General features: G+C 37.3%; 2 protein-coding genes, 3 non-coding genes and 1 pseudogene across 6 annotated transcripts; 1 reads left to right on the forward strand and 5 right to left on the reverse strand.

The window, feature by feature from the left end:
- Nucleotides 1-4,459: 4,459 nt before the first annotated feature.
- Nucleotides 4,460-4,532, reverse strand: TRNAA-UGC (transfer RNA alanine (anticodon UGC)). Its single transcript has one exon. It is a non-coding gene; the product is annotated as a tRNA-Ala (tRNA).
- Nucleotides 4,533-4,621: 89 nt separating this feature from the next.
- TRNAA-UGC (transfer RNA alanine (anticodon UGC)) lies at nt 4,622-4,694 on the reverse strand. Its single transcript has one exon. It is a non-coding gene; the product is annotated as a tRNA-Ala (tRNA).
- Nucleotides 4,695-4,787: 93 nt separating this feature from the next.
- On the reverse strand, nt 4,788-4,860 carry TRNAA-UGC (transfer RNA alanine (anticodon UGC)). Its single transcript has one exon. It is a non-coding gene; the product is annotated as a tRNA-Ala (tRNA).
- A 2,800-nt stretch (nt 4,861-7,660) lies between these two features.
- Nucleotides 7,661-8,485, forward strand: LOC141846900 (RING-H2 finger protein ATL1-like; annotated as a pseudogene).
- A 5,561-nt stretch (nt 8,486-14,046) lies between these two features.
- LOC141847870 (putative E3 ubiquitin-protein ligase RHB1A) lies at nt 14,047-19,278 on the reverse strand. Of its 2 annotated transcripts, none has more exons than XM_074735958.1 (5): nt 19,162-19,278; nt 17,777-17,936; nt 15,390-15,777; nt 14,597-14,706; nt 14,047-14,438 (listed from the first exon to the last, which is right to left on the reverse strand). In XM_074735958.1, exons 2-5 carry the CDS (start codon nt 17,840-17,842, stop codon nt 14,385-14,387), a joined length of 618 nt encoding a protein of 205 aa, XP_074592059.1. In that variant the 5' UTR covers nt 17,843-17,936; nt 19,162-19,278; the 3' UTR covers nt 14,047-14,384. The 2 variants fall into 2 exon arrangements, with proteins under 2 accessions (XP_074592059.1, XP_074592060.1); XM_074735959.1 differs by having other exon boundaries at nt 19,104-19,278.
- A 3,383-nt stretch (nt 19,279-22,661) lies between these two features.
- LOC141847063 (putative pectinesterase 14) lies at nt 22,662-24,197 on the reverse strand. The gene is made up of 5 exons (XM_074735047.1): nt 23,800-24,197; nt 23,558-23,729; nt 23,271-23,477; nt 22,944-23,203; nt 22,662-22,875 (listed from the first exon to the last, which is right to left on the reverse strand). The coding sequence occupies exons 1-5, from the start codon at nt 24,195-24,197 to the stop codon at nt 22,662-22,664; spliced, it is 1,251 nt and encodes a 416-aa protein (XP_074591148.1).
- Between the last annotated feature and the right edge of the window lie 793 nt (nt 24,198-24,990).

Here is a 24,990-nt window from a genome sequence, read left to right on the forward strand (position 1 = left end):
CTTGATTAAGGCACAGATTAATAATGATGCTACTGTTAAAGGATATATAATTAAAAAATAATTAGGATAGTGAATTCATCCTCTGCCGCAACTTAATTTTTTTTAATTGGCATTAGGTATCCAATCCTTCGGGCCGATTAATCCTAGAGGTAATATAATCACTCCGATCTCATGGAATGAAGATGGCGTACCGTCCAACCTAACAATCAACGTTCTTGGATCCACTATCCATCTTGATTTATCAGTGTTCTAATATGAGAATGAGAGATAGATCAACTCCTTGACAAATTGATTTCTTGATGACGATGAATCGACTACTATATTTTAATTGGATCTGTCTCTTTAATGAGCCGAATTTTAACAGATTTGTTGAGAGCGAGACAACTACTGATAACTCTTTTATCAGACAGTAAGTGGATGATGACTTGACTATTCAACAAACGAGATCAATTGAATTTCAAGGACCCTCTCCTCTATGAAAGAGATTAACACAAGGTTAGAGGGGATCAAGGGCACCTTGGTGTGCCTCCTCTGACGCTCAAGTCAAAAATGAGAAAATGAACGGAGAAATGAGTGGAGAGGAAGTAGTTGCTTAGTTGATTATGCATACCTTCAATTATTGGAGCAAATACCTTTTATAGAAAAGGAAAAAAACTTGACTCTTCATTTTCTAATGCCTTTTAATTCCGACCGCTAGGACTCTTTAGAAGTAAAGTTAACTTTGACGGTTGTGACTTCATATGCAAGGAACAACCCGTCTCTTACATATTCTTTCATACTTTCAAATAGACGACTAACTTCTACACTTGTAACCATTGCCTCTTCTTGCTTTTATAATTAACACACCTTTCCCTTACTATTCACATCTGTATCAGTACCCCAATGGACTTTTGATGTGTAGTCAAATAAATATGAAATTAGGTCCTGTGGAATTTGACAGGTGTGTCTAAGGGTATAGGAATTTAGGATATCACAAAGATAATATCTAGATGACGAACCTTGGCAGAAGACGCAAGCGAGTGAAAAGGATGGCACGAAAATGGAACTGACGAACTCAGTGCATCCGAGATATAAGGAGTTGTTGAAGAGTACTCCAACAGAGCGAGAAGGGCACACGGGAGCAAGCCAGAAGGGCTTGGTGCATCCGAGAGATGAGAAGTTGGGAGGAAGATTGTGCAAGATGACCAAGATAGAATGGATAATGGAGGAGGAAAATGGTCAACATTAAGTTGACCATTCTAGGTGTTTGATCCACTCTGGGAGCCTCGGCGTCCAAGTGCTTGTATCCATTTTGGGCGCCCGAGAGTCCAGGTGCCCTGATACCCAAGCCAAGTCGGTGCAAGTTGTTGTCGAAATGGATGAGAATGGAGTCTATGTAAGTGAAGTCTAGTTGCCTGAAGATTTTTTAGGCGCCTGGATCATGAGGAGTCATCCAGATCCATTGGCGGATCGTTGACAAATTAAATTGGGATTGATGAATACAGGCTCTCAAAAGGCTTCTAGGCGCCCAGAAGTATCACGTCATCACAATGGTCAAATCAAAGTGAAGACTATAAATACACTGAAGCTTGAAGAAGAACACACACACTTGAATTATTTGTTTCGTTCAGTTTATTGTTAGTCCATGCTCAACCATTGTACGAGGTTTCTCTGCCTCCGGATCAATTCCAATGAGACGACTTTTGATTAGAGCTTTCATAGTCTTGGACTAACAACTCGAGGGTTGTAATCAAGTACATTCTGTGCTTCGTAATTTCTTATGTTATATTTACATTTTAATTAGTATATCTTTTCTAAAATGTTAGTAAGAGAAAGAGTTAATTATATTTGCAGGTCGTTATTGACTCCTCCCCTCTAGCGATCCAAGAAAAACTTTCATTGCACCAATAATCTGTACTAGAAATAATTATTTCAATTGTTTATCTGGTGTTCATAATTAATATACCCTTTGCTCTACCTAGTCTAAGTTCTATCTAAATGTCCTGCCAAACAAGCTGCCTCCGGACTCGAATGAATTCCCATACTTCTTAGTAGCCTACTTCTGAGCTTGACTGAGTGACCCTAAACAATGTCGAGTCTCTTATCAAGTAGGGAAAGCAATCTTGAATACTATCGAGTCCCCCGTACACGTTTTGACTTCTCCTAGAACAAATCTGGCTTAATTTGAATACCTTCTTGGACAAAGCTGACTTCAACCACTTTTACCAAGTCAAAAAGGTGCTGCGTATAGTTAGTTTTGACCAAGTCAAGTACTTTCCACATGGAGGCTATCTTGACTATGTCAATATTTCTAATCTCCGTATCAGTCAAACTTCATTATTATCAAATATCTAGTTCTCTTTGACTTATTTAGATTTTCCTTCTCACATGTAGCATTCGATCCTCCATGACTTGTACAGACTTTTATCATTGCCAAGTGTTTGATTAACCTTGTGTTATGACTTATGCGAGCTAAAGGGGGTGAATAGCTTTGATGAGTTCGTCTTAATTTTGTGCTCATCATTTGAATGTGCAGCGGAAACTTGAAACAAACTCAATGCCAATAAAATAAGATACCTTTTGGAGGCGGAGAAGCCTCTTACAATCTTTTTACAGCAATATAATAATGAAATAAGAAGACAGTTACAAATGAAAGCAAAACAATTTTAGAAGATGAGAACTTCACTTTGATTGTTGTTGATAGCTTTGGAATGCCTCTTATTAGTTTGGAAATGCAGTAATACCTCATCCTCATATCCCTCAAGAATCGACATCGAAAATGTCCACTAAAGCCTTCTTTTGTAGCCTTTAGGTCGGAGCTGATTTCCACCAATTAGTTGATTAATCCACTGTAGATTCAAACATTACTCTGACTGGTCAACTTAATGGCTTCATCCATCTCATCATAAGTCGATTGTTTATTACTATCAGTCTATTATTGTCTAATCAGTTGAATCCTGTAATCGAATCAATTTACTTCTATTTGGTTCATGATCGACATCAATTGATTAATACCCATCATTAGTCGAGTTCTCTAATCGATTTCTGAAGCTTCTATTCGCTGCCAAAGTATCATCAGTCGACTGATTAAATCCATTAGTTGACTAATAGCATCAGTCAAGTTTTTCAATCGATTTTTGAAACTTTTGTACGCTATCAAAGTGTCATCAATCAACTGACATTGTAGTAATTAACTATAGCAAATTACTATTCATGATTGTTGTTTATCGTTACCGTTGTAACACTGTAGCAGTATTGTAGCAATCCTGTAGTAATATTATAACAACCCTATTTTTTAGATTATAAGATCATTAGTCGATCGATACACTCTATCAATTGACTAATACTCCTATTTCAACTATAACAAAGCTGAATTCTTATCTTGTCTGATATTGAGTTGACCTCAACTTATAGGACTTCCTTTACTCAACATCCGGTCAACCTTACCTATTGAGATTTTCATCATTAAGCATCAGGTCATCCTTGACCCATTGGGGCTTCACATCCAACCGTCAAGTATTTGATTAACCGTGACTCACTTAAACTTTCTTCTTGTGTCAACTTCATGTTGGACTTCCGACCACTAAGTATTCGACCACCTATGATCCACTTGGACTTCCCACTTGTCAATTCCGCGTAGGACTTCTGATCACCAAGTGTTCGGTTAACCATAATCCATTTGGACTTTTCGTCTCGTGCCAACTTCATGTTGAACTTCTGATCATCAAGTGTTCGGTCAACCATGACCCACTTGAACTTTCACTTCTTTATTAAGTATCCGATCAATCTTGACTTACTTGACTCTTACTCAATCAAACTAACCTATTGATTGACTATCAAGTATCTGATTAACTTTAACATATTTGGCATTTCACTTGTTCAACTAACATATTAATCAAATATCGAAACCTAACTCGATTCAACTCGAGCATGGTCAACCTGATCAACATTGACTAGAGATTGATTACACCAACACCTTAATCAACTTAAACTTCATTCTTGCTAAATAGCTAATCCTTCACGACTCACTTGGGCTTCACTTTTATCAATTTCTAATTGAACTTCCAATCGTGAAGTGTCCGATTTGTAACTCATTTGGATTTCTTCATCTGCCAATTTTTTATTGGATTTTCGATTGTTAAATGTTCAATTAATCGTGACTCACTTGAACTTTTTACTGTCGAGTATCTAATCAGCCTTGGCTTGCTTAACTTTTTGCTCGAACATTTATATCTACATCAATTTTGATTAATCAGATTTAAGATTGATTACACTAACAATAATCTCTTTCTAATAATATTCTTTTACTTATCGTTACTCTTGTCGATAAACATATTAATTGAACATCGAAATTAAACTCAAACTTAATCAACTTTGCCAATCTTAATTACAAATCGATTGCATCAACATAGAGGTCAACTCGATACTTGCAAAAAAGGCTAACAAATTAGGGTTAGGCAAAGAAGGTAAAGAAAAAAAATGGAGATGCGGGGGATCGAACCCCGTGCCTCTCGCATGCAAAGCGAGCGCTCTACCATTTGAGCTACATCCCCTTATTTATAATCAATTGCATCAACATAGAAGTCAATTCAATACTTGCAAAAAGGCTAACAAATTAGGATTAGGTGAAGGTAAAAAAAAATGGAGATGCGGGGGATCGAACCCCGTGCCTCTCGCATGCAAAGCGAGCGCTCTACCATTTGAGCTACATCCCCTTATTTATAATCAATTGCATCAACATAGAGGTCAACTCGATACTTGCAAAAAAAGGCTAACAAATTAGGGTTAGCGGAGAAGGTAAAAAAAAATGGAGATGCAGGGGATCGAACCCTGTGCCTCTCGCATGCAAAGCGAGCGCTCTACCATTTGAGCTACATCCCCTTGTAAATATTAAATTAATCTCAACCTATCAGGAATTTCTTTACCTGACATTCAGTTAACCTTGACCTATCGAGATTGTTTATCGCCTAGCGCATGGTCAATCATGACCTGCTATAACTTTCTCATTGTCTAGCATTCGATCAACTTTAATCTGCTGGGACTTTACTTCTCATGCCATCGCCAAGTATTCTATTAATCATAATCCACTTGGACTTTCTTCTTGTGTCAATTTATGTTAGACTTTTAATCACCAAATGTCTAATTAACCATGACCCACTTGGGCTTCTCACTTGCTAACTTCCCATTGAACTTTCGATCACTAAGTGTCTAGTCAACTATGATCTATTTGAACTTTTCGTCTCATGCCAATTCCATGTTAGACTTTTGATCAACAAATGTTCAGTTAACTATGACTCACTTGGACTTTTTACTTCTTTGTCAAGTATCTGTCAATCTTGATCTACTTGACTCTTACTCAATCAAACTAACTTATTAATTAACTATTAAGTATTCAGTTAACCTTAACTTACTTGACATTTCACTCGATCAACTAATATATTAATCAAACATCGAAATCCAACTCAAGCTTGATCAACCTAGTCAACCTTGATTAGAGGTCGATTACACCAACACCTTGATCCACTTGAACTTCATTCTTGCTAAATATCTGATCCTTCATGATTCATTCGGACTTCATCTTTGTCAATTTCTAATTGAATTTCTAACCGTGAAGTCATAACTCATTTGAATTTCTTCATTTGTCAATTCTGTATTAATAATGTTCATTTATCTTTAGAGTCATCAAACACTTTCGATAATAATTTTGATAAGATGAGTGATCAAAGTTTCTTCTCTTCGACAGCTTGAAAATTACACATGGTTAAATTTGGATGAAGAGGAGAAGAGTAGTTTAATTTGGTGCTTCTTGAGGTAGAAGATTAGGCAGAAATAAGGCAGACGAATTAAATGATCTTTTAGGGAGATACCACATCACATCATCCATGTCTTTAACTCTCACCATTTCCCCACCTGATTTGATCCCTTATCACTCCCTCCTTGTCCACATCGCAAGGGAATATGGAAATTGTACCATTAATATATTATTCATCCACTTCCACACATCACATCAACATCAAAACAAAAATGAGTGCCTTTTAGTTTGTTTTTTTTTTAATATGGTATCTAATTTTTAAATAATCCTCAATTTGTGTTTTAAAATTAAACACAACACAATTTGTATTTTAAAATTATTTTTTTATTAAAAAATTAATTCATAATACATCATAATTAAAAATTAATTCATAAATTAATACCTGATTAATTATTAAAAATATTTTAATATTGCACTATATAATTTTAAATTTTACCATCCTATAATTTAGAATATACTCTCATTTTGCAATAAAAAATAAAAAAATGTGACCTTGTCATTTTATTCAAATTAAAAATTAGGTAACATCTAAACGAACGAAACTTAAATCAAACTTAAATTTGAAACAAAACTAAGTCAAATTTAAATAGATTTGTAAAGGAATTAAATATTTGTGAGTAAATTTAATGTTGCCTTTATAAGAGTTTATTTTTATTCGTTCAATATACTTAACACCTAACTAAATTAAACGAACAAACTTGAACACATATGTGTTCGATCTGTTAATGTTGATTGTGAATGGTTCATAAGTAACATTCATGAATAATATTTATAAACAAAATTTATGAACTATATTTATCCACAAAGCACTTATCAATATAAGCTTACAAAATAAATAAACAAGTTCTTAATATCAAATTCAATAACCAATTAAATAAGTTTTAACATATAAAAATTTTAAATAATTAAATAAATTTAAATTAAGTGCTAGATAACATTTTAAATTCATAAAAAGAAATCAAACAAGCTTAATAACCATTTCAACTATAAAATTTATTTTAGATTCGATATGATTTAATTCGATTATTTTATCAAATAAGTTTGAATAATATAAAGGCATTTTAAATTTTACCTTGCTCGGTTGTTTATTGGCATAGCAATCCCATTGTGTGAGTTTTACAAGCACTATTTTTTTTTAATCCATATTTCTAGTTCTTTGAATCGAATTAATCCTGAAGATATGATCAATTTGCTCCATTGAAATTTTTCATCAGCCACTAAGATATTTTGAAAAGTGTTCACATTGAGATTACAAACTAGCCAATCTCCACAATTGATCTAGCGTCATACTCCATTTGAGTATTAGAATCATGGATTGCAATATGACTGTTCCATTAAATGTAGTCCAATCCACTTAGATAATCTTACTTCATATTATTTCTCATAAATTTTTCTATCAAATTATGAATATAAAATTTATAATATAATTGAGTTGGTTACGACGAACTAAACTTATTGAAATAGACAAGAATTGAATCTCGACGAAATCGAGATAATATATATCATGACTAACTATATTTACCTCCTCACATGTCGAAAAACAAACCGTGACATTTCGAAAAATTCATTAATGAGCATTGTGCCAAAGATCATAGCACTTTGACAAACCCTACCCAAGGCATTATCCATGGCATTGATGGATTCCAGGTATTCACCGTACAAAGCCAAAACAAGCTACAGTTCCCTGCTTCCTCATTGATTACCTTTGACATTGTCTCCACTACAAGCCCAGCCCTTTGCAGGGATGAGTTAGTTCATCACAGCTATATATATATATACATATATAATCCTAAAAAAAAGCTCAAACAATTCGATCGATCTGTTCTTCATCTCCCAATCTTTTATACTTTGCTCGATCTCCTCCTCCCATTTGACTTCTGATCCTTCTTCCGACCATGATCTATGACAAATTTTCCAGAGGAAGAATAATATAAAAAGGTCAACTCAGCTCAACTACTCCAACTGGATTCCACTCTCCTCCCATCCCATGACGTCGCCTTCTTCCTCCGTCGCCGGCTTCCCCGTCGTCGCCGTGTCCATCGTCGGAATCCTCGCCACCTCCCTCCTCCTCCTCGGCTACTACGTCTTCGTGACCAAGTGCGGCCGCAACGGACAAGAGGGTTTCCGGCGGCACGGCCACTCCGCCGCCGGCAGACAAATCGGCCTCGACGAGTCCACCATTCGCGCGATCCCGACGCTGAGGTACCGGCAGCTCCTCGCCGGGCCGGGAGAGTGCGCCGTCTGCCTCAGCGGGTTCCGAGAGCAGGAGAGGATCCGGCTGCTGCCCGGCTGCCTCCACGTCTTCCACATTGATTGCGTCGACACCTGGCTCCAATCCAACGCCAACTGCCCGCTCTGCAGGGCGAGCGTCACCGCGCCGGCGCCTGTTGATCCTCTCGCCGCGGCGATGGCTCGCCGCTTCGGTGGCGAAACGGTAGGCGAAGCAGGGGAGCGGAGGAAGGCGGAGCTGTTCGCGAGCAGGGGAGACGAGTGGATCGGCGCGGGGAAGAAGGATGAAGCTCTGCGCGCGCAGCCGATGCGGAGGTCACTCTCCGTGGATTCTTCGAGGGATGCGCGCCTCCACGTGGCACTGCAGAGGATCCTGCAGCAGGGCGATGGTGCGGGCGGCGGCATATTCCGGCGATCTCTGCTCGCATTCGGCGGAGTTCCCGCGGCTCCGTTCTTCCTCTGTGAACGGAAGGAAGATTCTGGAATTGGATCAGAAATCGAAATGTAGAATTTATTTTATCGTCAAATCTATTAATTGTTTGGTTGGATCGGGGAATAAGAAGAATACTTTCCTTTCTATTATTATTATTATTTTGGCAAATCAAATGTGAAAAATTAGACAAACAAAATAAGTATTTTATTACTAAATTTAAAATTATTTTATTTTATTTTATTACACAAATGAGTATTTTTATTTTGGCATAGATTTAAACATGCTAATTGATAGCATCAGTATCCGGCTCGCTCTAGTTCAATAAGATGCGCCTACATAGTTCTATCTCGAGCTAACAAAGTCCGAGTTGATTCGAGTTGCCAAGTTATTAAGCTAGTCTGACCAATCGACCTGCCGATCTATTGAGCTAGATCGAGTTGTCGGCCTGCAAAGCTAGTCCGAGCTACCGAGTCGCTAGATCGAGCCCTCCGGGCTCTCTTGAGCTCGTTTAGCCGGACTCAACAGACTATATAGAAACATGGGTCATGATGTACTCTCTATTTTCCTATAATGTGTTATCCGCTTTCTTATGATTTCCAAGGTATCTTGTGTAGGATTGAGAAACACACTAAAAAGGAGTGAATAACGATGGTCATTCTTTTTTAATCAGAGTGTAAATAACAGCATAATAGAAAAAAACTTAAAGAAAAGATAAATGACACAATAAATTTACTGGATTCATATATCCCCAGGATGCTACTCCAAGGCATGTATAATCGACATGAATCCACTATTTCTTTTTTACCTTTTCAAAATTTTTTGGAGACGGAAAAATCTTTTACAGGATATAAGTATAAAAAGTGAGATGTGTATAATATAAATTATACAAATAAACTTGTATCGATATAGTCCGGAAATCCTGAATATTGCACACTCCTCTTGCGCTTCTTCAATCACACAAGCAAAATTTCTAAGAGCTTTTCCAGATACAAAATGAAGAGTATCAAGGCTAGTTAATCATTCTAAGCCTTTGCATTCAAACCTTCTTTTATAGAATTTTATTAGTCAACCGATCCTCTTTTTCAATCAAATGATAAATATCTTATTACGCCAAATCAGCGCTTGATTTCCTCTTTTTCAATCAACTGGTCAACTGGGTTCAGTCGACCAAACCACAGTGTTGTGCAAGTTCTCATCTAAGTTCACAGATCAGATCAAATCCCCTCACGATTTAATTTTTCGATTAACTGATCATCAAGATCTATCGACTGATCCTTCACTTTCCTTCGCCAAATCACAACGCACCCAATCCGTTGATCGAATCCGAGTTCGATCGACTGATCTATAGTATCGGTTGATCGATTCTGATTTTTCCTTCTGGAGTTAGATTGTATCTCACTCGAACCTATCTTGAGTTATTGGTAGATTGAACTTCTTAGTTTGGTTGCTCGAACCGTCTAGTGTACCAAAAGTACTACTCAGTTGACTAAAAACCCCTACCAATAGATAAAAATAGTAATGCAAAACAGTGTTAGCAACACTATACTTTGGTCGACCAAATACGTTGATCCTGTAGATCAAAAATTTTATTTCGATCGCCCAAACCTATTAGTCACACTTGCTTGGAGTTTATTCCTCTAAGACTTCTCACTATCTAAGATTTACTCCTAAAATTTTTTTTCTTTTGCTAAGCATCTAGTGACTCTTGACTTACTTTGGCTTTTTCTTTATCAGACATCTGGTCATCCTTTGACCTGTTTGAAATTTTACCTTTGTCAAACATCTGATCAACCATGAGCTACTTGAACTTTTTCTTTGTCAAGCATCTAGTCAACTTTTACCTGCTTAGATTTTTCCTTTGTAGTGATTCAGTCAACCTTGACCTAGCTGGACTTTTCCCTTGCTTAGACTTCTCACTTATCTGTTAAGCATCCGATCCACATTCACCTGCTTGAACTTCTCACCAACTTACTTCCCTTTACTAGTTATCCGATCAATTTTAACTTGACTGGGCTTTTCTCTTACCTAGGTCAGGACTTCTTATTAACTTGGTCAACTCCAACATCTTATCTACTCGTACCCATAAATATCAAATATATATGCTCCCTAAAAGGAAACTCTCTCTCTCTACTTTCTCTCTTTTCATTTTACTATTTGGAACACCATGATAATATATATATGATAATATATATATGATAATATAGACATGGGAAGGATTTTAAAATAACTCCCGACGAATCTTCTTATGTGTATTATTTCTCATAAAGTCGACTATGTTCTTTAGCAATTTCAAAAGCTTCATCAACATTCTCAAATGAAATGGCAATCTCTGCCGCATATATCACTAATCATTAGAATACAAAGTTTATACCGGACCTACAATTTCTTATAAGCTCCATCGATCGGGTCCATCTTAAGGATCTTCGCTATTAGATTAACCACTTCACTATTCATAGTCAGAATCAAATTTCTTTGTATCCATAGAAAGTCATATATATGAGATCCCTCACCAAAATTTGTATTCTAGGCAACATGTGGACGTACTTCTTGTGTCAAATTGTGATTAATGGAAGCCCTAACAACCCTATAAAATATCAAATTTCACAAGGAAGAAAATGGATACTTGTATATATATATATATATATAATTTAGAGGTGGATCTTTAAAAATCAAATGGATATTTTTTTATTAGAATATAAGAAAGGGTCTCCGATCCCTTCTCATTTATTATTGAAATGACATCTTATCCCATCTCAATCTATTTTTATTTTTAAAAATACTTTTATTTTTGAAAAATTGCACCATATATGAAAAAATAGTACACAGTTGTAGTAGTTATGCTCATGTAACAACTACATAATTGTAATAACTACGATCCTGTAGTTGGTAAAGAAATAAACTATATTGTAGCAGCTATGATTCGTAATTGCTACAATATAATGCTAATTAGTATTAACTAGAGATGATTGGTATAATTGTGTAACAACTGTTAATCAAAAATAAACTGTTTATGTTGTAGCAGTTACGAATCATAGCTGTTACAATATAATATTGATCAGTGTTGACTAGAGATGAAGTACTCATATTGTACCGATTATGAATTATAATTACCATGTATAATCTTGTAGTTGCTATAACAATCTTTAAAAAAAGTATTTTCAGAAATAAAAATGTGTTGAGGTGGGATAGGATGTTGTTTTGACTATTTCAATAAAAAAAAGGTGTTCTTGTGATTTTTATCTTTTATATATAATTTAAGATCCCTGAATTATTATCCTTTATAAAATGAAAACAAGCTAAATCACAATAACTCTTTTTTATATACATAATTAAGGTATCCAGCTCTTCAAATCGATTAATCCTATAGATAATCGACTTGATCCCATAAAAGTTTTCCATCGACCACCAAAATAAATTCAAAAATTACTCACATCATACCAACAATGTTGGACTTTCATGGTCCGAAACCCACCGTAGGTGGAAATTGCTTTTTGAGTGGAGTTTTAAACCATGATGCTCTAGTTTATGCCACCGAGTACCTTACCCTTGCACCGTGCTCTGAGGGGCTTAAATCACAAGAACTCTTGCACATTAAGAAACAAATTTAAATCGCAATAAATGCAAAGAGGTTAGTATTTGTGTGGTTTAATCGTTCGATTAAAGTACACAGTAGCAAATCTGAAATGCTGAAACAATGATGAGAAATTGTACTCCCTCGATGCAAATGACAGCTAGGAGTTCTGGGGAAGCTGAAAGCCTCCTCTCAACAACACCCAATAATGTTCTCGTCCATGCTTATGGTCCTCCACCACCCTTTTCACTACTTCTCTGAAACTTATCCATCTCTCAACAGAATTATGTCTCTTGTTTTTGGTCTAATTCTCCATGAGTTTGTAGTTAATTTATCACATTGAATCATAGTAAACATAAATGCCAAGCTGCGAGATCCATTCCACTGTTTTTTGATAACAGAGTTGATGTCTGTTTTTGCTTATTCCATCTTTGGGACCTGAATATAGGGAAAAGGATTCAGTGAATTCAGTCATTAAGTCTCTCATAAGTGGTCATAAAACAGTGCTTGAAAGGATTCGATGAAGAACGCATATGAGCTGTAAAGAAGATGAAGAACTTGGATGGGTCTTCTGATCTCTTGTCAATATCCTCGGTGATATCCCAGTGGGATTGGTCCTTTGATTCTTTGGTTTTATTTTATAGCTCAACATTATTCTAAGCGGAGAAGTTTTATTAACTCCCTGTCTGACTCGAAGGGAGACATGTGATATAGCTTAGGTAAGCTCATTTGGAGGGGTAAGCCCATTTACAGGCAGGGTCAGTCACTCCCCTTACGCGGTTCAATGCCTTCTCAAGACTCTACCTACTCCAACAACAACTGAAGGTGACAGTCGACTTATACTTAATCGGCTTCATTCAACTCTGCTCTTTAGTTTGACTTGAAGATGGACATGTGGTGGTATCTGAGATTATTTCCTGAGCAATCAGTCTCACTTCCTGACTGATCAATTTCATTCCCCGAACACCCTACCTCGCCAAACTCCTTCCATGAGCATTCAGTGCTTGTCCAACGACATCTCAATCGGGGGTTCAAGAAGGTTGCTCGGGACCGACATGCCCGTTCATCCAATGACATCCCAATCGAGCTCGGGAAGGTCACTTGGGCTCGACATTCCCGAGCACTCAGTATTCATCCCATGATATCCCATTTAGATTCGAGAAGGCAACAATTGGGATATGCGCTGCCACCACTTGACATTCGTCTAACATCGATCCATTTAGACTCAGGAGACCCACTTCGAATTAGCCAATTGAGTACGCGATCTCAACTTTTGATGAGTTGACACCCTTGCGAAATTATTAGTGCATGTGGCAAACACAGGCCATCTCATGTGAAGATTCTTCAATACACATTTCAATGGCTATCGCCCTTTGGTACCTTAACTGTCATTCTCTCTACGACTGTTATCCTTTGGTGTCCTAACCACCCTAAAATGGACAACTAATGGGCATGTATTTGTTATGTGGAGATCTATTGCCCCTTGGTGCTCTAACCACCCCTTAGATGGATGACTAGTAGGTACGTAGCATTCTATGTAGAGTTTCTGCCAGATCGTGCTAGGGTACGGATCAACGATTATCTCTTAGTTTGTACTCTAACCGCCTCTCAAGGGACACGTTGGCATCATACGTGAAGATTCTTTCCGCCGACTATATAACAAACTTAAAGATAAGGTAAAATTTTCTTCTCATCACATGGAGAAAACTCTTTTTCACTACCCATTCATTTTTTTTCTTACATCTTTACGAGTCTTTCTCATTCCGATACTAATTTGATCGTCGGAGAAGCAATGCCAGCAACACTAGCCCCCGCTAATATGTTTTACTTTACAGACCATTGGATAATTTATTTATTTATTTATTTATTTTAATAGTACGTACCTTGTTAACAACTTAAATTGATTAGAGCATATATGAGAATCAACACACAGTACACCTGCCTATTAACATATTATTGCTATTAGCAGAACAAAAACAATCATGCAGCTAGAAAGAAACAAATGACATGGGCTACGGTTGATTATGAATTGTTAATTTAGCAAGATGACAATGACAAATATAAAAATATTCACAAGGAAAATTTATACAAAGAAGAGGAAAAAAGGGCTGAAGTTATCAACAGGAGAAAATTGCAGAAAGAATTGCTGGACAAACATATACCTGTTCTAGTGTCAAACGGAATTTACATCTTCTCGTACTGCAACACTAGGGGGATCAGAGAGGATTTAAATGGAATAGTTTGAAGAAATATCATGACCTTCAAATAAGCTAGCGACTTCAGATGAATTTGACTGTATACATGTAGGATTCCACCCAAAAACTTCATTTGTATGAGAATCCACTCAACTGCATTGGGCGTTAGGAACTTCGATCAGGAGCCACCGTATTGTACATGTTGTCAATCATCATTATCTGCAAACAGAAAAATTTACCGTTAACGCCGTGAACAAGGAATAAAAGAGACAAATCTTCAGATCCCTAGTGAGCAATATAATATTTGATGACAATAAGTAGGCGTCAAAATTAAAATCATCTCCTAGAGATTGTCTTGGTTTATCTAGTATGCCTACCTGATCACAGATGGCACAAGTATCACTTCTCTCCATCCATTCTAGAATGCAAGACAAATGGAAATGGTGTTCACATTTTGTCGAGATACGAGGATTCTCTGCATCATAATCTGAAAAGGAAGGGGCAGCAAAGGAACTGATCAGATTATCAAAACCAAGCACGTAGAAAGTATAGTTTCACATGCTTCCTTTGACACAAACTGAACATTTAGAAACACTAATTTCACAGGAAATGTGTTCTCATTTAATGCTTAAATATGGTTCCTTCATCCCAAGGAAACGTAAGCATCCAAATCAGTTTAGTTGCAATATCAAAACTCACTATTCTCATAAGCAAATGAAAGTACAGTGTCAAGATAAACTTTATTTGTAATAAACTATAATCGAATAGACGTAGGACAAAAAAAATAGCAACTGTCATGGACCAGCATAAAAGTTCACATTTTTTTACTTTAACATGGTTCTAATATCTTCACCAAATAATACATATGGTTCATGGCATAAAACTGCATAATGTCCTTATACTTCATCAGATAACACATCTCAACTAGAAAAGCAGAGTTAAATGAGCATTGGGAAAGCCTATAATCAAGTTATTTAAAATAACCAGGAGTCCTAGGGTGATAGCAAATTAGCACAAACGAGATGCAGCTAAAAGTCTAAAACAGATCAAGTAAAAGTTGTCAGACTTGAAACTGACTATAACTATCTTAATCACTTAATATCGTATCTGTGTTCCAGTGTTGAAACATATACTGGAAAAATAATTCACTTCAAGTACCAAAAAAACTACCTTCAAGACAAATAGGGCAAACATCCTCCTCATCTGAAATTGTGGTGGGCTTACTGATCTCATCTTCACTAATTTTAGGAGAATTTTTCTCACTGTCAGTTTTCTTCTTGCAGTCTGAGGTTTCAAAACAATCATTATTCTGTCCTGTTGTCTGGGAATTCAGTATAGGTGTTTGATCAGTTTTACTGCCACAGATCTCGGCATCTCCGAGCAATGTTGATTGGCTCTCCAAACTCGTATCATAGGGCAAAGGTGCAGGAGGTGATTGGTATGTGTCAGTTGTTGATGTGTCCAGATTAGTATTGACAAGCAGTCCTAAAGAGGTTGCAGGCAACGTATCATGGTTGGTAGATGACAGTGGTTCATGCTCTTCCAAAACTTGAGGACACTGCAATTTGTGCTAAGAAATTTAGAATATAACTCTTCTGATACCAGATATTTCATAGGCAGTAATGATTATGAAGCCAATTATCACCATAGAAATAAGCATGCAACAATATAAAAGAGAATTAAAAATCAACAAAAAAGATAGAATTAAACTACCAAGTTGTCCCAAGCAGACTCAAAGGTCACGAAAAAGCTAATCAGCTTATTTTATTACCAAAAAGACAGATCATTACTATATGAGGATCCAACATAGATTTGCAGTAGATTGATAGCTCATGTTTTCATGCTTGCTTTCCAAAAGGCCACTAATTTTTGTTTAGGTGTTAGAGAAATTACAGTTGCTTCAGAAATACAAAGATGTTTCATATGCTAATTGCCAACAGGCATGATGATTACAACTAATCTATCTTTATATTGCTTTCTACGTCTACTCTTCAAATATTTCACTCACTGCCGTTTTCACTCTCTACCAAAACTCCTCTTCATATGTAGCCATGCTACATGACAAGCCACACCTAAACTTGAGAAGGACTAACAATAAAAGCACAGAGTTGAACATGCTTCCAAGAATATCCACTCAGATCCAGATTAACTTTTCCATGGTTCACAGAAAATGCTTTCCTCTATGCGACTACAAGAAAACTAATATATCTGGAAACTGAAACAACTTTTTACCAGATTCATGGAACAATAGTCTTACTCAGAAAGCCCATTTTTGTTTAGCCTAAGAAAGACCTGAAAATTAGCCTATCCGATGATAGGACAGTTCAATCTAGTGCACAAATGACAAATACAATTGTAAGCATCTTTAGTTTGAGTTGTTGGGGTCATTTCTGGGTAACTAATCTGTGCACCCTTCAGTAGGTCACTTGGAGAAGTAGCTAACTTGGCGGTGTAAGCGCCAAACACATCCAAACTCCCAGAGGGTCATCTTATTTACAGCTCCTGTGGTTTTTGAAGTCTCATAATCTAGGTTTCCCCCTACGATTTTGCAGATTTTCTCATTCCATAATACCTTGTGCTATTAGTTTATTTTAAATAACATGAACCCATATTTTCATTAAAGATCACTGAACTTGGCTGGAAGAAAATACCTCTGGAAACTGGATAACTACTTACAAGATTCTGGAACAATAGTTTACACAGAAAGTCTTATTTTGTTAAGCCTGACAAAGAGATGAACCTCAAAATTAGACTATATGATGACAGGAAAGTTCAATATAGTACAGAGAAATGACAAATGAATTTGCAAGCATCTTTATTTTGTGTTTTTGGATCATCACCGGGGAACTATCTACATGCCTTTCAGTAGGATCACTTGGAGAAGTAGAGAGACTATCCTAGACAAGTGCTAACTTTAAGTAGAAAATGGAGACCATAATCCATATCCAAACTCCCAGATGGTCATCCTATTTACAATTCCTGAGATGCCTCGAGGTCTAGTTTCCTACGCCACCATTTTGAAGTTTTTCTCATTCCAAGATAACTTGTACTGTTAGTTTTCTTTGAATACAATGAGCCAAAGGAATAAGGTTAACGTCAATTATTTTAGTGTTTATCCCTGCTTCAATGCATTACTTTCATTTTCACTTGTATAAGTTGATAGCAAATACTGTATCTGACTGACTGGCCAGGAAAGGCAGTGACCAAATGATATAATGGTCCCCTTTTATATTAATCTAAGTTCATAATAAGTACTGGTTTTACTATAAAAATGCTTGTCAATAATCATCTAAAGAAAGAAAGTTTTGTAATGCATGGATAGTTTGTGAAGCTTGAAGCACAATAATTTTTGGCCAAGGCTTAATCATTAAATAAAAAAAAAATCCTTCCAACATAATCAATGAAATCTTGTAGGAATAAATTCAACAAAACAGTGTGAAATACCAACCCCTAAATACAGTTATATACCGAAATCCTTGAGCAACTGACATATGTAAAGTTTGCATACTAGAATAAACATGGCAAGCACAATAACCCAAAGGAAAAGATCTACTCACGTAGTAGTAAGCTGGTGGTCGGTCTGATTCAACTCCTCTTGAAGAACAGCAACAACAACCGCCCATTACCAATTTATTTTTTGGTACTAGTCTAAATCAAAAGTGCAATCCAACTTAAATGTGCACTGGATCTTTACATAATTGTCTTCGAGTTTTCAATCTGAAATAAGAAGCATAAATTCATGTTAGATCTTTGACAGCACAAATACCATGTAATAATCTGCACTCCTTAAAAGTAAAATTTGACATCAATCATACATACATAAGGATGCTAACTCATCAAACATAATCAATAAATATCAGTCCAAGTACATAAGCAGATAGAAATAAAGATAGCCTTCTCTTCTTTAATGAGGCCCTTCAACTAATTTCATAAATGAAACACTTCAAACAAACCATTGTTGATGGGTATTTCAATCCTCAAGTAAAAGTTCCTGAGACGTGTGTTTAAAAATGTGATGATAGCTCAATGGTCTAGCGAAGGGAAAACCAGGATTAGATTGGCTATCCAGTGTCCCAGGAAGAATTTACCAAGTCTATAGTCATTGTAAGACCTGATTAGAAACTGCCCATCATCAACTAATTCGGAATAATGTTGCTCCACTTAGTAGCAAACTAAAGATTATAACAAGCAAACTCAAAGAGGTCCCAACATTGTCCTAGCTTAAATGTAGGAAAGCAAGAAACAACTCAAGTTGTCTGCCATATCGTCGTTGAGAGCTGCAGTCAGTTGTATGTTTCCTTGATCGTGCTTGATTCTTCAAAGTTCAAACAATATGTTCACTGGGTGGCTTTATTATGATATACGAAATGTCAAATATTTGCAATACAGATATACAACTGACCTTAAGAATGTAGACACGTTAAAAACTAGAAGTTCTAAAGCATAATCTTCAAAAGGAAACCATAAAAAAAAGACTGTTAATAGACTATACTGAAATCTTTTCCACAATTTGTTGTTGTCTGATGTAATTAAAAGCTTCCGTTCATTTAATAACTCGAATTAAAAGTTTTCTGTTTTATCCATGCTGTCCAGATATTAGATGCTAGAACTCCATTGACAAATAATCGAATTGTTATGGATGTTTAAGACATCGGTCGCATCCTATTCGGGAGCTCCTCATCATTAACCAAATGATCTAGACCGCAAGGTAGATCCAATCCTTAAATTAAATAAACAAATAGAGCAAACAAATCCAAAGCCAGGAGCTCTCCTTAAATTTTCAGGAAGAAAGACGTGCACAGAGATCTAACTCAAACACCAAATCGAAGAAAGAACACGACAATCGAACAGTCACTCCATTCCAATCGATCACGAAAAACGAACCTAGGATCAACGCTATTGAACTCCGCAGCTAAGAAGGAAGGGGAATCCGGAGGTTTACCGAGATGGCCGTGAAATCCCAAATCCTATCGGCGAAGAAATCTTGTCGAACCATCGACGGCGAAGAAGCGAGAGGGGAACGTCGTCGGCCTTTTCCGTTCGCAGTCTTCCGCTTCCTCCAAAATTTCAGAAAAAAGGGAGAAAGAAAATAGTTGAGGCTTTATTTATTTTCAAATACGGCTACGCCGTATAAATCCATAATTATGCGTAGACTTCTACGTAAGTAACGCACAAAATTAGTGACCGCCAGATGCCACGTCAGAATTGTCCGTCGTACTCATTAATCCGCCACCCTCTTCGTCCGAGTCTGGGACCACCGGCAGGGATAGTTATTTCAGCCAATGATAGACTGGTGAAGGTGCGAGCACGGAGAACATGTGGGTGAATTGTGGAGAAGGCAGGGGAGCGAATGGGTTGACGAATTGAGTCACGATCAGCGGGACCTCAGGAGTCGCCTCTCCGTGACGTTCTGGTTCAGTCGTGACGTCACGTAGGGAGCTTAATGATTGAAGTGAGTTAATGCATGCTTAATTTAAATCAGATTTGTGAGAATCTTATTGAATAGAGCTTAAAATTTTAAAATTTTATTTTGTACAAATTTTAAACATTTTTGTGAAAAAATTTATCTCGATGAGGAATTTTACTTTGGCATGATTGAGTGTTTGATGAGAAATGTTAGTGTAGAAGCGATTCGGATCTTTAGAGGAAAAAGATGAATAAGGACTTTGTAAATCAAAAGCTCGATTTTTTTTTACTGACATTTTAATAAAGACATGCACTAATTAAAGACACAAATATAACATAAAAAATACGAGACACAAATACACACGAGATCAATTAAATGAACAAACTTTAACAACTCATTAAACTAAATAAAAAACTTGAACACATATATATTTAACTCGTTAATATTTATGAACAACATTCATGAACAATATTAGTAAATAATATTCACGAACAATGCTCATGAACAACATTCGTGAATAATATTTATGAATAATGTTCGTGAACTATGTTTATCAATAAAATTCTTATCCATATGCATAATAAAAATACTTTCAAAATAAATAAATAAATTTATATTATTAAGTTCAATCACCAACCAAACAAACTTAAAATGTAAAAATTTCAAACAATCAAATAAGTTTGAATTGAGAGTTTGATAACACCTAAATAAACCAAACTCAAGTCAAGTTTAAACCAAGCTCAAGCTAAGTTTGAACTAAACTCAAGCTCATAAAAAAGAAACTAAATTAAAATTGAATAATTATTTCAACGACTAGGTTTATTTTAGATTTGGCTGACTAGGTTTATTTTAGATTTGGCTTAGCTCGGTTATCTTATCAAATAAGTTTGAACATCATAAAATTTAGCTTAACTTTATTTATTTACAGCCCTATGAATTCGAACTCATAATAATTTATTTGATTGTTCATAAATTACTCGCAACCAAACTCGAACTGAACTTTGGTTATTTTCACATAATTTTAATTTAAATATATCCAAATTAAAGTTCTAATAACTTGAACCAAACACGAATAAATCATTTTAAACTATAGTTCAATTCTACTATAACAATTCAAAATTTTATTTCCAACTGAATTTGAACCAAAATTATTTATATAATCAAATTCAAATATCACATATATATATATATATATATATATATATATATATATATATATATATATATATATATATATATATATATATATATATATATATATATATATATATATTTCAAACTCAAATTTAAATATTAATATTTTTATTATATTTCGTTTGCATCCCTAATTGGATTGTAGATAACAGAAGCAATGCATTCAAGCCAACTTTTACCTTCATAATATATTATCTTTTAAGTCCAGTGATTTACTATCAAATTAACAAATAAGACACTCAACTTTTAAAAATACTCCAAAAAAAAACGTCTTCCTTTCATATTAAAAAAAATCACACTTATTTTCCAAAATATTCATTTATTGCTTATTTTTTTCTAACTGAACTAAATTGAGCTAAAAAAAACACATTAGAAAAAACAAAAAAACAAAAAAGCTGCTTGTCACAATAGACTCCCGTCACAAATTTATGACGAAAATCTGCACCGTTCGATTTTAAAGTTAAGATTAAATCCAGACCGTAGATTGAATGGGTGATTGCGATGGCCTGAATTTAATCTTCTATTTTAAAATCGAACGGTCCAGATTCTCGTCATAAATTTGTGACGGGAATCTGTTGCGACAAGGATCTCAACTGTAGAAAAAAAACTCCAGCACGGTCGTAGACCAACCCATTCAAAACTAGGTGATCGGGAATTTATAATGTTATGGGTTGGTATAACTTGATCCAGAAAGTTAAGACCTAGTTCGATTAGAAATGATACATCGGACGGAAAATTTGACTCTAAAATTGAATAGTTTGATTCCACACCTGGGCTCCACAATCGAATTATACGCCCACACTCTCTAACCTAGCAAGGTGGTCAGGTCTCGACTCGGTGACTAATTTGTTCATAAGTCTCCATTCGGTCCCAAACTCCATCTTGGACCATGTCTCAACTCTCAATCTCAGGCACCCTCGGCTTGAACTCTCTTTGCCGTGTGAGCTCCTCTCACCTAGTGCACTGCTTAGTGTCCAATCAGCTCGGTCCCTCCGAGTTTGACTCCTAACACTCCATCATTCAGCTTGTCAGACCGTCATCAGAAGGGCACGTACTATGATATGATATTTGAGATAGCTCACCTGTCCCATTAAACCACCACGATTTATGATGGCATAGTCTGATACTCTATCAGGCATGAGTGATAAGACCATTCACTACAACGGCGACAGTGATGGGATATTCTCTTTACCAACCAAGATATCTCCTCTAATAAAATCTTTACCAATGAGATATTCTCCTTAATTAAGATAGGACGTCTTTCTCTCTCGTAACTCTATATAACGATCCCGCATCTCGCGGGTGCAGATACGCATACTCAAACAAGAACACTCTCATTTCTTCATGTTCATGCTTCCCTCTCTTGTGGCGGCCTAATTCAAGCGTCGGAGCAGTTGAGTCAGGACACTTTAATTTCCATTAACCCTCTTCTTTTCCTTTATAGAGGATCTGACTCACTCCCTCGCTGCTCGTGATTGCCGTTTTGACAGTCAACCTACAAGTTAGGTGACCGACGACTTATTCGAAAGATGAAGTTAAACAGAAATATATAATCATTCGATTCAAATTTGATTCATCAATAATTCATGAATAATTAAATAAAACATTATAAATTCAAACTCAATTCGAAAAAGTTATAAACGTATTTAAGTTAGACTCTAATTTGATAATTTTAAATAAGAATTAAATATTTTTTAAATCCATTGGAAAAGTTCGAGAACATGTTCGATTCTGCACATCTAAATATGATGCCGTAGATTCTCCTAATCTAACTCCTCACTTAACGGATATAACTGCCAAATCGACAACTATAATAACTGCCCTTTCACCATCATCTCCACTCACATGTCCTCTATTTGATCTCCAGCCGTCGAATCTGCGCACGGGTCATTCCATCCGCCGGACTCCGGCGGCAGCACCCACTCCTCGCCGTCGATGTACGACGCGTCCATGAAGCGAGCAGCCTCGCATCGCCCCAGCTGCCTCGCATACGCCGCCCTCAGCGCGGAGCCGGCGCCTGGCCCTGTGCACTCGTACTCCCCGAAGTACACCCACCTGCAAACTGCTCGATAAAATGCCAACGAGAGAGACAGAGAGAGAGAGAGAGGAAATGCACCACCGACTGGTCTCTCGACGGGTCGTTCCAGTCGTTCCACCCTTCCGGAGCTACGATGCCGGGCAGGTACGTCCGGGAGAAGACGGCGGTGGCGTAAGCTCCCCAAGCGCGCCCCAGCCAGATCCTGCCGCTGCCCTCCACGCTGCAGTTCACGAACGAGAACCCGGTGTCCTCCTCCATCGACGCCCTCCCGTGTGCCGTGATGCATCCCGTTATCCCTCCTTCGTCGGCCGCCGCTTGCTTCGCGATGGAATTGATCGTGCAGTCCTGCAACGAGAACTGATTACGAGAGAAACAGGAAGCAGATCGATCGAGTAACTTCGTGATTGTTTACCTCGTACAAGGATTTGGCGTTGCCGAAAATGAAGTCGATGGAGCCTTCGATGAAGCAGCCTCGAAAGTAATGTCTCCCGCGCTCATCGAGCAGCGTGTCTTGCGCGCCGTAGAATCCGCAGCCGTAGAACGCCGCCTGGTCGCCGGCGATCCTGAGCGCCACCGCTTGCGCTCCGACGTCGCCGGGCAGTGCCGGAGGAGCAGCATTCTGCTGAGATCGTATACGTAAATTAATCTGAAAAATTGGATTCAAATGGCGGCAGTATCGATCAATTCGATTTCGCTTGCCTGAAAACTTATGTTGTAGGCGATGAAATTGAAAGCGAAGATGGAAACAGAGGCGCTGTAAATAGTTCCGCCGGTGGAATTGGCTGTGTCGTTCCATGAAATGGCGGTGTTCAAGTAGCCTTTGCCTTGCATGGTGATGTTGGTCTTGTTAGCCCACACCACAACTTTCTCCCTGCCTCAAATTGGTGTTTGTCATGATCAAATCTTTAGATTTTTCAAAGATTTAAGGAAATTAAAACCACCAGTAGATGCCGGCGCCGACGATGATAAGCGTCCGGCTCAGGCTAAACTCCGGCACGGCGTCGACAGCCGCCTGCACGCTGCTGAAATTTGCACACCCCTGCTGATCCACGGTGAGCACCAGCGTCACGTTCTGCTCGGAAGCTATCGGCGACGCCCACTCAGAACTATCGCACCCTGTCTTCCGCCGCCTCCGGCGGTCGCTCCGCCATAGGACTGACGACGCGACGTCGTCGAAGACGGCCGAGAACGAGCTCAGCGCATTGCTGGCGGCGTTGGCGCTAGGAACTACCAGTCGGCCGTGAGGGGGAACGTGGTTGAGGTGGAGGAGGATGGAGATGAGGGCGACGGCGACGGCTGAGGTCCAAAAGAAGAACGGCCTCGTAATTGGCTTCCTCATGACCGTGGTAGCTTCGACGCCGTAGGCGATGAGGCTACGATACATTTATTCGCCTACTACTTGAGGGGAATCGTAAAGGGGAAGCAAAGTGCAAAGCTCCGGTGGAGGTTGGAGAGTGCCAGTGGCACAGTGATGATGGAGCTCTTTCTCCATTTCAGTTCATAAATTCTCCTCTAGAAGATCTCTTTTCCTTTGGGCGTAATCGATGGCTTGACAAGGAAAAAGGTCAAGTACTCGATGGCAGTATCAACTCAAAATTGTTCCTTAAACCAATTAAACAGTAGTGATCAGTGGAGTTTGGATATCTTGCAAGGCAAAATTCTAGTGTTTGGAAGTCAAAAACGCACGCAGAAGTTGCATGGAAGATTTAGGGTTTCTCCTGTAGAGATGATGTTGTTGGGATTTCTTGTATTGGAAATACATAAAAAAGATCCTGGTTACAAGATGGAGATATCTATATATTGGTATGAAACTTTTTGGGTAAAGCTTAAAAATAAAATCATGAGGGCGTGAGTTTAAAGTGGACAATATCATACCATTTTAGAGATATATGTGGAATTCATCCGATCTAACAGTGGTATCAGAATAGGTCTATATATGTGGTGTCATGTGGAGATACAATCAAAGTTCTACATTGAAAATATATGAAAAAAATTTTAGGATTATAAGATGGAGATATTTATATTGGTACGAGGCCTTTTGGGTAAAGTACTAAAAATAAAATGATAAGGGAGTGTGGATCCAAAGTGGACAATAAATGATGAATTGAATTGTAAAAATAAAATACTCTATT

This window comes from Curcuma longa, chromosome 16 (assembly GCF_044706935.1).
Source record: "Curcuma longa cultivar G26 ecotype Majalengka, Jawa Barat chromosome 16, ITB_CL_G26_1.1, whole genome shotgun sequence".
Classification (NCBI taxonomy): Eukaryota; Viridiplantae; Streptophyta; class Magnoliopsida; order Zingiberales; family Zingiberaceae; genus Curcuma; species Curcuma longa.